General features: G+C 43.0%; 1 protein-coding gene across 4 annotated transcripts in view; it reads right to left on the reverse strand.

Annotated features, from left to right (window-relative positions):
• Window positions 1-12473, reverse strand: part of PPP2R2B (protein phosphatase 2 regulatory subunit Bbeta) — a 450120-nt gene that overhangs the window by 408728 nt on the left and 28919 nt on the right. Inside the window, exon 1 of one of the 4 annotated variants that reach the window (XM_059174966.1) lies at window positions 12017-12401. The exons of 2 other annotated variants lie outside the window; for them this stretch is intronic. In XM_059174966.1, coding sequence (XP_059030949.1) covers window positions 12017-12090 — 74 coding nt within the window. In that variant the 5' untranslated portion in view covers window positions 12091-12401. Of the gene's footprint in view, window positions 1-12016; window positions 12402-12473 lie in introns of those variants that run through there. One more of the 4 variants, XM_059174970.1, reaches the window with a different exon arrangement.

A 12473-nucleotide genomic window follows, 5' to 3' on the forward strand; every position in this document is an offset into this window, starting at 1 on the left:
CCATCTCTGATTTAAAAGAGAGAGGCTCTTTATGCATATGCTTGTAATTTTGGAATTAACAACTAATTTCTCTTGCAAGGAGGTTCACTGACCATTCAATTTGCTCCTACAATTTCTAGGTAAGGGACATTCCCATGTGTCAACCATAGGGTGCAGAGCAGCCTTTCATGCATATCTTTGAAGTCAGGTATCCATTTGCCTTTTGTTTGCTTCGCCTACTAATTGTGCTTTTGCAGCTACTTGGAAAGATAAAGGCTTTGGCCATCGTGGCCCATCTTTTCTCCCAGCTCCATCTGCCAGGGAAGAAACAATGACTCAGAAAACTAATGGGCCAGTCTCTCTAAGGATGGTGATGATTTCACCACTGGTGATTTCTCTATTCAATTTAGAAAACTGAGTCCAAAGGAAGGAATTGCCTTGGGGCACAAGTACTAAAGACAAACTGAATTCGCAAACACACATCAGAACCGTGCTGTCCAGTGTTCATGACACACAAGCAGCAAAGGTGATGAAGGTTGAAAGAACTAAAGAATTCAAAACCGAACTTTTTTTTTCCCCCTTTGGATGAGAACATGATGGTGTGGGAGGAACCAATGATGTGCCCTCAGACCAGCTTGGAACAAAGAAACTGTCACAGTAAGTACAGGGACCATCTCTACTCAGTGGCTGTCAAGCACGCTTCACTCAATGTCTTTAGTCCTTACAATAGACCTGAAAAGGAAACCTAATCCCTTCTATTTTACCCTTGAGAAAACAGAGACTCAGAGGATAAATACCTTTAGTCATATTTGGAACTCTCATTTAACTGATTCCAAAGCCCAGGTCTGTTCCAACTGGATGGCTCACCTCACCAGTCCTCTCCCAGGATCTTCACTGGCAAAACGTGCCTATTGGCACACTCGATTATTGTGATAATTATCTCCCCATGAAAATAACGGCCTGGAGAGCGCCTGACTCCCAGTTGGCTTTTACTCAACATTATTCTCTGTCCTCCACATTTCTTATCAGCTGCTGAATTCCTTACGAATTTATCAGGAACTCCTAGAAATCAGTTACCATTCCGGGCTTCTGATTTAATATGGGTAGCTCAAGAGGGGGACGTACTTCACAAAGCACTGTCACTTAGTCTCACACCAATGCTACCATGTTTTATTATGTTGCAGTTTGACTCCGAGGCGCAGCAGGATTAGGCAGTTTATCAAGGGACATCAATGTCTAGAGGAGACCAGAACATACGTGTCTCTGGACCACTGGCCTAGGATTCTTTCCATCACCGCATTGCATCAAACTACTCAGGGCAAAGCTGACTTCTGAGGCCTCCACTAATATGAATCCCATTCAGAGTAACAGCTCTCATTGAGCTCTTCATATGCACTGGATAGCACGCTGTATGCTGTGTATGAATTATCATGTTTACTCACTAAAGCAACTCCTCAATAAGGGCATAATTTTTATTCTCCTTTATGAAGAGGACAAAACTAAAGCCCAAGAAACTGAATGACTTGGGCTGAATAAGTTTTATTAAAACTGAATGTTTTAGCTGGTACCCAAATAGACACTCTTAAAGCAAATCCATAGTTACCATGGAGCAGACAAAAGCTCAGTGAAGTCCACAGAATGTGTAAATGAGTGACACTGACCTTGAATCTTCCCAGGACAGCCACTTATCTGCCAGATGTCAGGCACCTTAACCAAAGGCGATCTCTTCTTAGCAGCAGGATCTTAATCTGTCAGTTCAAAGGGACCCACAACTGATAGATCTCTTTCTCCCAAAGCTCCTCCCTTCGAATATATTCCTCAGCCCTAACCATTGTTTCTCATAGACTCAGGTTGCCAGCTCTGACTGTTCATAGGATTCACAAGGGTAGGGGTGCCTGTGTGGCTTAGTCGGTTAAGTGAGTGCCTTCTGCTCAGGTCATGATGCTGGCCTCCTAGGATTGAGCCCCCCATCAGGCTCCCTGTTTCAACAAGGAGCCTGCTTCTCCCTCTCTCTCTGCCTCCTGTTCCCCTGCTTTTGCTCTCTCTCTCTCCCCTACCCCGTGTCAAACAAATAAAAAATCTTCAAAAAACAAACAAACAAGAAAAAAACCAAAAAGAAAGAAAGAAAGAAAAGAAAAGATTTACCTGAGGATCTTTTAAAACTAGGATTCCTGGGGCTCCCTTCCAGGTAATCTGATTCATTAATCTGGGACATGGTGGAGATGTCCCTGTTCATTTGCCACAGTTGATTCTCATGCCTAATCGGGTTAAAAATCCCTTGTTAGAGTTGTGTATGCATGCCTTCCTCTCCCCCACCAGATAGTAACTTCTTAAAATACTGATGAGTCCTTTACATCTTTTAAATTTCCATGTGCTGAGAACAATGTTTAAAATGTTGTATTTATGCATTGTATTGTAAAATCCAGTATATTATGGAGCGGATAAGAACCTGGGCTCTAGAATCTAACAGTCTGGGTACAAAACTCTGACCTACTCCATATTTGCCATGTGGCTTTCATTAAGTTATCATACCATTTTGTGGTTACTTCATCTGTAAAATAAGGACAACTAGACATCGTGATGTTTTCCTGAGATTTATGAGAGGCGGTGACTAAAGTATTTAGCACAGGGTCTGGCAAATTACAAGCCCTCGCCAATGCTAGCTATGTAAGCAGGCAAAAATGATTCAATCCGTATGGCACTACGAATACCTTTATGTGACTATTCCTGTGGTAAGTGCAGTAGGAGATACAGAAGAAATACTGTATGCTGCCACATTACTGAATTGCTATATGAGTTCTAGCAGTTTGGGGGTGGAGTCTTTTGGTTTTTCCATATAAAGTCTCAGGTCATCTGCAAAAGAGAGACTTTGACTTCTTTGCCAATTTGAATACCTTTTCTTTTTGTTGTCTGATTGCTGCTGGTAGAACTTCTAGTACGTTGTTGAACAACAGTGGCGAGAGTGGACATCCTTGTTGTGTTCCTGATTTCAAAAGGAAGGCTGTCAGCTTTTCCCCATTGAGAATGATATTCGTTGTGGGTTTTTCATAGACAGATTTTATGAAGTTGAGGAATGTACTCTCTATCCCTATACTTTGAGGTGTTTGAATCAATGTACAGAAATCAGTTGCTTTCTTATACACTAACAATGAAAATATAGAAAGGGAAATTAGAGAATCAATTCCATTCACTATAGCATCAAGGACCTTAAGATACCCGAGAATAAACCTAACCAAAGAGGTAAAGGATCTGTACTCGAGGAACTACAGAACACTTACAAAAGAAACTGAAGAAGGCACAAAAAGATGGAAGAGCATTCCATGCTCATGGATCAGAAGAATAAACATTGTTAAAATGTCTATACTGCCTAGAGCAAACTATACTTTCAATGCCATGCTGATCAAAATTCTACTGGAATTTTTCAAAGAGCTGGGACAAACAATCCTAAAATTTGTATGGAACCAAAAGAGACCCCGAATTGCTAAGGAAATGTTGGGGAAAAAAAAAAGCTGGGGGTATCATGTTGCCTGATTTCAAGCTTTACTACAAAGCTGTGATCACCAAGACAGCATGGTACTGGCACAAAAATACACACATAGACCAGTGGAACAGAATAGAGAGCCCAGATGTAGACCTGCAACTCTATAGGCAAATAATCTTCGACAAAGCAGGAAAAAATATACAGTGGGAAAAAGTCTCTTCAATAAATGGTGCTGGGAAAATTGGACAGCTATGTATAGAAGAATGAAACTTGACCATTCTCTTATACCGCACACAAAGATAAACTCAAAATGGATAAAAGACCTCAAAGTGAGGCAGGAATCCATCAAAATCCTAGAGGAGAACATAGGCAGTAACCTCTTTGACATTGGTCACAGCAACTTCTTTCAAGACCTGTCTCCAAAGACAAAGGAAACAAAAGTGAAAATGAACTTTTGGGACTTTGTCAAGATAAAAAACTTCTTTATAGCAAAGGAAATAGTCAACAAAACAAAGAGGCAACCCAAGGAATGGGAGAAAATATTCACAAATGACACTACAGACAAAAGGCTGATATCCAAGATCTATAAAGAACTCCTCTAACTCAACACATGCAAAACAGATATCACATCAAAAAATGGGCAGAAGGCATGAACAGACACTTCTCCAAAGAAGACAACAGATGGCTAACAGACACATGAAAAAATGTTCATCATCATTAGCCATCAGGGGACTGAAATCAAAACCACATTGAGATACCACCTTATACCAGTTAAAATGGCCAAAATCAACTAGTAAACAACTAGTGTTGGAGAGGATGTGAAGAAAGGGGAACCCTCTTACACTGTTGGTGCAAATGCAAGTTGGGCACCCACTTTGGCAAACAGTGTGGAGATTCCTTAAGAAATTAAAAATAGAGCTACCCTATGACACTGCAATTGCACTACTGGGTATTTACCCCAAAGATACAGATGTAAAAAAAAGAAGGGCCATCTGTACCCCAATGTTCATAGCAGCAATGGCCATAGTAGCCAAACTGTGGAAAGAGCCAAGATGTCCTTTAACAGACGAATGAATAAAGAAGATATGGTCCATATATACAATGGAGTATTATGCTTCCATCAGAAAGAATGAATACCCAACTTTTGTATCAACGTGGATAGGACTGGAGGAGATATGCTGAGTGAAATAAGTCAAACAGAGAGAGTCAATTATCATATAGTTTCACTTATGAGCATAAGGAATAACATGGAGGACATTGGGAGATGGAGAGAAGTGATTTGGGGGAAACTGGAGGGGGAGACAAACCATGACAGACTGTGGAGTCTGAGAAACAAACTGAGGGTTTTGGAGGGGAGGGGGGTGGGGGGTTTCTGTGAGCAAGGTGGTGGGTATTAAGGAGGGCACGTACTGCATGAGCACTGGGTGTGGTGCATAAACAATGAATCTTGGAACACTGAAAGAAAATTTAATTTAATTTAAAAAATCAGAAGAAATACTGTTAAGTCTCATTCACTGAATACTAACAGGCATTTTTATAAAATTGCAAAAAAAATTTTTTCACCTTCATAACAATACCCTGATATGTTATTGTTGGAGAAGGAAATACATCAGTTAAGTAAGTGAAGGTTACCCAGTGAGTAATTTTCTGTGTGAGATTGGAACTCAGGTTCATCTGGTTTCAGAGTCCATTCTCCCTACTTTATGACTGAAAGGTTACATAAACCTTCATTCATACACCCATTCATTCAATCAACAAGTATCTATTATGTGCTTATTATGTGCTAGAAACTGTTCTAGGTGTTGAAGATATATAGGAGTGAACGAAACAGAGACCGACTCTGCTGTTACGTAGCTTACATTCTACAAGGCAAAAAGAAGGGCAACAAGTAAGTAACTGGGTATAGGACATGTCCAGTAAGAGAAGGGCTAAAGCAGTGTAAAGGTAACTAGGGAGTGTGTGTCTGTGTGTAAGAGAGAGAGACAGAGACAGAGAGAGATTTGGGGGGAGGCGGAGCTTGGGCAATAGAGATAGAGAGATAGAAAGAGAGAGATCTTAGGCAGGAAGGCCAGGAAAGGCCTCTCTGGTAAAGAAACATTCAAGTGATAGATTTGATAAGACGTAATTGGATTCTGAATATTTTTAGAGGTTAGACCCAGAAGATTCACTGTAGAACTCGAAGAAAGATATGAGACAACAGAAACAAAGAATGACTCCAGGTTTTCTGGCTGGAGTAACAAAGAAACTGGAGTTCTTGTTCCTTAAGCTGGAGAAGAAGTTGGACAAGCAGGTTTTTCTCAAGGGGAATGAGGAGTCAGGTTTGGAGGCCACTATTGCATCCCAGCGGGAATGCTGGGTAGGCCATTCAAGGCACTGGTCTGCAATTGGGGTGAGAGGCCGGAGCTGCGGATACGGGTTGAGAAGACGATGTCTCATACCATTGGGTTGGTGGAGGCCACCTAGGAGAAAGAGCAGGTTAAGGAGAAGCCTCTGGCCTGGGTTTGTGTGTTTATGGCTCAAGAGGAGGAGGAGGAATAGGCAGAAGTTTGCGGCCTGGCCATGGCCAGAGAAGGAAACGAAGAGGAACTCTGGGCCCTGAGGCCGAGACAAGGAACCCTTTCGTGAAGGAAGCAGTGACTGCCTGTGCCAAGGGTGCTTGAGAGCTGCCTTAGGAGGAACCTGGCTGAGAACGATGGGCCAGATCAGTGAGGGGGCCACGGGGGACTCTCCCAAGAGCAGCTTTGGCAGAGAGATGGGAAGAGAGGTGACAACTGTGTATAGATGACTCTTTCAAGGCATTTTTCTGCAAAGAGGAGTAGGGAATGGGCAGTAGCTAGAAGTGGATACAGGACTGTGAGATGAGTATTTAAAGCAGGGTGACTGACAGTTTGTTGGGGAACCACACCAGCAATCCTGTAGAGAGAAAAGCCTTAGTGATGAGGTACAGACAGCGGACAAGTGCAGGATGAAGGGCTGGAGTTGGTGTCAGGACTAGGATCCAGCTCCCCAGTATGGGGCTGGCCTTGCATGAAAGCAGGGACAAAACAGATACTGTGTAGAAAATGTAAAAAATATATATATATATTTTTAAATATATTTTTATATATTTATATATTTTTACATATTTATATATTTTAATCTAAAGCAATGTCAAGCAATGTAAGATTCTGTCTCACTTAATCCTTACAATAACCTGGTCAGGTGGCCTAATATTACCTCTATGTTATAAGAGAATCACAGTGCACGTGTGGGAAAGGCTTTAAATGCAGCTGAGAAAGTGAACAGTCAGGGAAAGCTGTGGGTGGAAGTGTGTTTGATGTGGGCCTGAAGAGTGGGTTGGTTCTACATATGTGGAAGGAGCTAAGAAGAGAATTTCAAAAATATGAAAAACAAGAATTCCATAAATACGTAAAAAGGCACAAAAGAGAAGAATGAATCCTGTTGTAGCATGAACCTCAGAACCAGAATGCATGGGTTCTAATCCTAATCCTTGCACTTCACAGCTGTGTGACTTTAGGGAAGTTACCTAACTTCTCTGTGTCTTAGTTTCCTCATTTACAAAATGAGGATAACAACAACTTTCCCTCAGAGAGAGGTTTATGATGAGGAATACACACACCCGTTCCTACGTCCACAAACATGTATATGTTGGAATTATGCCAAATAAATAATGAGCATTGTATGTCTTAGTTATTATTTTATTATCATTTACAACATGATAAAGAGTTAGAAAAATGTGTATTTTTCTGAACGTGGGTACAGGCTTCCAGTAAGCCTGCTTTTGGGGGTCTCTGGAAGGTATTGTGCTTCTGGGTTCCTCCTCCCAAAGAAGAACCAACGATACATGGGCAAACTGGTCACTCTCCCATTCAGTGTTTTATTTATGAAGCATTCCTTGACCATCTACTCCCAGTCAGGGTCTGTGCTAACCAGGACTCAGAGCCTAAAGACAAATGGCAGAATTCCTGTGCCCACGCTTCTCCTGGCCACCAGGACACAAACATGTGAACAGACCTGGGCCATCCAATCCAAAGGCTGTTCTCATGCTGGTACTCCAGAGGAAATGCATTAGGTGTGGGTTAAGAGCGCTGATTTCTGATTCTGAAAGTTTGGACTTGAGTCTTAGCTCTGCGAGTTTACTAAGTACGGCCTGTGTGTGTCACTTTCCTCCCCTGTAACATGGAGAGAGCAGCATCGGAGATGAGATTGTGTGAGCAGCAAACGAGACGATACTGGCCCAGCCTGGCACACACGGCCAGGGATTCTTGTAGTGCTGCTTGGCTTCTCCTTCTGGAGCCTTCTTCCCACAACTGTTATGGTTTGCATGACTCAAAATAGCACGTCCTTTGGAGCTCTTGAGGAAGTCTTCCTGGGAAGCCTCAACTGGAGCTGACTTTTAAGAGATGAGCAGTGTTTTACAGCATGGAAACACGAGGGCGAATTCTTAGGGAAAGGAAATGTCTCGGGGCAAGGCACATGACCCTGGTCCCTTCAGGAAGAGAGAATACCTCTGCTCATCTGTTCAAGGGCCTAGAAAAGACCCTCCCATGTTGGGTGCCAAATTAGGTCCACTGGAAAATATCAGGCAAGGCTCCTCATACTTGACTGGTTCTCTTATCTCTGTCCTGTGTCCTGTCTGGAATGCTTTTTTTTTTTTACTTGTGATTGAGATTCTGTGCCTCTAATCCTGGAAACAGTTCACGGGATGAATGCTTCCCCACCGTGGTGGAGGGAGTGATGTGTCCTTCTAATGAGGTCCACAGAGAAGGAAAGACAATCCAACTGTCCTCTCAAAGCCCTGTTTGTGCACCAGCATTATTTAGTTGGCCTTTTCCCCCTTCATATGTTCTAATTTTAAGGTAAAGTAGAGCATGGTCATAAAACCAGTCCCCTCAAGTGTGGCTACGAAAAGCACCCGACCAGCAATGGTTAAAACAGCTTGCATTCCTGTAGCAGCTAATGCTTTGTAGAATGTGTTTTGCCTGTGTTTTAAAAATGTGTCCCCACAGCAGCCTTGGTATTTGTCATCATTCCATTCAATAAAAATTTGTTGAGTGCCTATTAAGTACTTGGCATTGTTCTAGTGCTGGGGGTATAATAGAGGGCAAAATGACATGTGCGTCCTGCTCCCATGAACCTTTCAGTCTAGCAGGAAGACAGACATTCACAGAACAGGTTCACAGACTAGGACAGGTGCTCTGAAGCAGCCCGGTTCTCTAAGAGCTATGACCATCATGACCCGAGGGCCAGGGAGGGCTTCTTGGCTTGAGCTGAGAGTCCAAGGCCAGAATTAACAAGGAATGGGGCTAGGGGAGAGAGAAGCTTCCCAAAAGTCTATGGTGGGAGGGAGATTCCTGAGGAACCAAGAACGGTTGTGTGGCTGGAGACCAGACAAGAGGGCATGTGCTCAAACAGGAAAGTCAGGCAGGGGTCAGAACACATGGGGCCTGCTAGGCCATTGGAAACCATTGAGAGGTTTTCAAGGCAAGGATTTTTGTGTTTGGGGGGTGGGGGTTGAGGGAGGGAATACAATTTTTTTTTTTTTAATATTTTGAAAGTGAGAGCAGGAAGGAAAAACAACTATTATCTGTGGCCACATATTGTTGATTTACTCTACCTATGAATGCATTACTATAGCATCCACTCAGATAATGTCTGGGGCACAGTAAGTGCAGTAGAAGTGAAGGTCAGTTATTATTACTGTTATTGCTATTATTGCTACTACTGTGATTATCACCATGTGTGGCATTCTGAATGTCTTTCTTTGTGGCCACCCTATGACGTATCATCATCCATGTTTTGCAAATGGGAAACTGAACTCTGAGAGGTTAAATAACTACAACCTCACCCAGTTGGCAAGTGGCAAAGCTAAAATTCAAAGCCCATGATATTTCTGTATTGAGAAAACAATGTCGAGACAAGCTGGGCAGAAGACCTGTCTTTTAACCAGAATGGTTCCACCCTCTAAGAACCCCAGCAATTGCTGAAGCTTTTTTCTTTTTAAAGATTGTATTCATTTATGTATTTGAGAGTGAGAGAGTGAGCACGCAAACCGGGTGAGGGACAGGAGAAGAGGGAGAGAGAGTCTCAAGCAGACTCCACGCTGAGTGCAGAATCCAGACATGAGGCTCAACCCCACCACCCATGAAGTGATAACCTAAGCCCAAATCAAGTGTTGGGGGTTCAACCAATGGAGCCACCAAGGTGCCCCAGCAATTGGTGAAGCTTTTGGAGTTGTTCTTGAATTAATCTTAAAGGGATGGTTTGGGTATTTCTACTTATTTGATGTTCCCAGGGATATACACCAATTATTCATTCTCTGCCTCTTCATTTAAATAAAATATGAAGTTTGCAACCATAACTTTTCTAGAAGAGACTACAGGGCAACTAATAGCTAACAATATAAAACCTTAAACTCCTATCCATTCTCACATACATTTCTCCTCAGACAAACTCTAAGTAAGTGTAACTAGTTCCTGAGGGACACTGCGATGTGTTTGAGGAAGCTCTTCATTACTTAAGATAATGTAATAAAAAAGGGTAACTTGACAGCCTAAGAAAATACAGGAGACTGCAAAATATCATGTACCAAGCTTCCTAAAGAACTAGAATGATCACACTGAATTCTCAATATCCTGCGAATAAGTCTCTTTATTTCCATTTTTTAGGTAAAATTGAGCATAGAGCAATTAAGTGACTTGGCCCTGTTTGCTTGGTATTTAACTCAAGCCTTCCCCACTCAGCTCTGGCCCCTCACTCACAAAGTTAATGTCTGCCACGTGTTATTATCCCTACCCATTGTCTATGAGTGTCACAACAGATTAAAAGACAAGTCTCCTTGCCCCCCCCCAACCCCCTAAACCTGGCGATAGGTAGCAAATTAGAAATTGTTTTGATGGGAATGAAACGGGCTTTCCATTTTGATGGAGCACAACAGTTAAATTTGGTTAAAAAACACTTCAAGAAAGTTCTTGGGGGTTGTAGTCGTCTGTATGAGGTAGGAACTTTAGTTCGATTAATATACAAAACAGCAACAGACCACGTATTTGGGTTCTCAAAATCTAAGCTAGGAGGAGAGGACGGGGGACCAATCAGAAATAGAAAAGTCATCTAGGCATCTTCCTATATGAGTTTAGGTCTTTTGTATATGGGAAGTTTCCCTGGAGATTTCTATCCATGCCATTCCCTATCCCTCCCTAGTGCACATAAAGACTTATTAAGTTTCTCTCTCTAAGAGGAAAGACTTCTCAGTGGGTCATCTCCTATAGCCACCAATAAAACTTTTAAGGGAAATATCTAATGGAAAAAAATCCTTAAGATACGAAGGTCTGTGAAAAATATCATCCTTGGTCTCAATTCAAGGGTTATCCCAAACTTGTACTTGCTTTTCTCCGGGGGCAATGACTGAAAATCACTTCCCAGAATAATAAACACTCCCCTTGTTTTCTCTACACAGCCACGATCCCCAGCTCCTACTCTGAGGAGGAGGAGAAACAAGGGTGGGTTTTCGCAACAGGCTGCTCACGAGCTCCATTCCAGAGAGTGAGGCTGGACAGAGGGTAAAGGCAGCCTCTCACTGCCCCAGCCCTCTTCAATCAGTACTGCTTGTAGGGCAAGCCTCAGGCTGAAAAGCAGCCAGCCAGCCGCTTTTCTTGAAACTGCTCTTTTTCAAGGATGTAGCAGATCAAAAGAAACGGGCAAATCACACACAGAATATGCACAACCGGCTACTGGCTCCAGAAGCGTTGAAACCTGCAGCATTTGGATGAAGGCGGATTGCCAGAATGTTGACGAGGTACACACACACACACACATACACACACATACACACACACACACGCATGCACACACACACACAGAAAGTACACACGCACACACACACACAGATGCAGAGTGCGATAGGTTAGAAGGTAGCAGAGATCCCCAAAAGGACCGGCGACTGGGGACTGTTTGTATGAGGCTCAGCTCACCCTTGCCATAAGGCATTAACTTAGGACCCCCACGAACCCCATTTCCAGCGAGCGCTGAAAGTCAACAGTGTCTTCCTGCTCTGCAACCCAAGTCCAGACTCCAAGCAAAACAATCCGACAACCGACACCCCGCAGTCATGTAGTACGCTAATACTATTTTGCTAATTGCTTTCTTGGGCATGCACCAAGTTATTAAACAGACAGTGACAAAACAGAGAGCTTGGATAAAGGTATGTGGCAGCACCTACTGAAAATGTTCTTCCTTAACAGGAGTTCCGATTACTTGTTTGCTTCTGAAGTGGAATAAGGGAAACGGGCAAAATATTTCTGATTTTTTTCCGACTCGGCTAGATCAGCTTTGAGATCACCTTTGCAATATTATCCTGCCCTTTAGAAAATACGTCCCTTTCCTTACAGAAGACAGACTGATTTTAGAAGCAGATCTAAGTCTGTCAGATACCAGCTTTTGCCAGGAACGACAGTCATCTGCTAGCTACAGAAAGCAGTATCAGCAGAGCCTGTGGGAAGTCATACACCAGCCCACTTTTTCCCACCCACCCAGACACTCTCCCTCTCTGGTCTGTACCTTCCGTGTGGCAGCTGGAAGAGAGGATGGTATTCGGAGGTCTGAAGATGTAAGGCAGGTAACGAGAGAAGCATTTCATCTTCCAACAAAAATAAAAAATAAAAATCTAAATAAAAAACCAGTCTCCTGAATCCATAAGGATTCTCTTGGCCTTTAAAGCTGGCTACATCACCATATGTTTATGTAGGTTCTCCCCTGGATCTGCAAAGCTGGGAAGCCCGAGGAATAACTGGAGATGGGGCCCATTTTGCCATCAGCGCCAGGAAGCACTGCCTTACATTTCTGCATGCAGCTCAAACTCAGAAGCCCCCAAGCAAGCCGGGATATAGCCTCTTCATTGGCTGCAGCTTCTCCGAGCAGGATTTGCTGAGTAAGCCAGTCCTGCCTGTAAACACACGCTGAAATGCCCTGCCTGAAACCTCTACCTTTTCCCGTGTGGTCAGTTTCTCCTCCTGCA

Source organism: Mustela lutreola, chromosome 5 (genome assembly GCF_030435805.1).
Source record: "Mustela lutreola isolate mMusLut2 chromosome 5, mMusLut2.pri, whole genome shotgun sequence".
Taxonomy (NCBI): Eukaryota; Metazoa; Chordata; class Mammalia; order Carnivora; family Mustelidae; genus Mustela; species Mustela lutreola.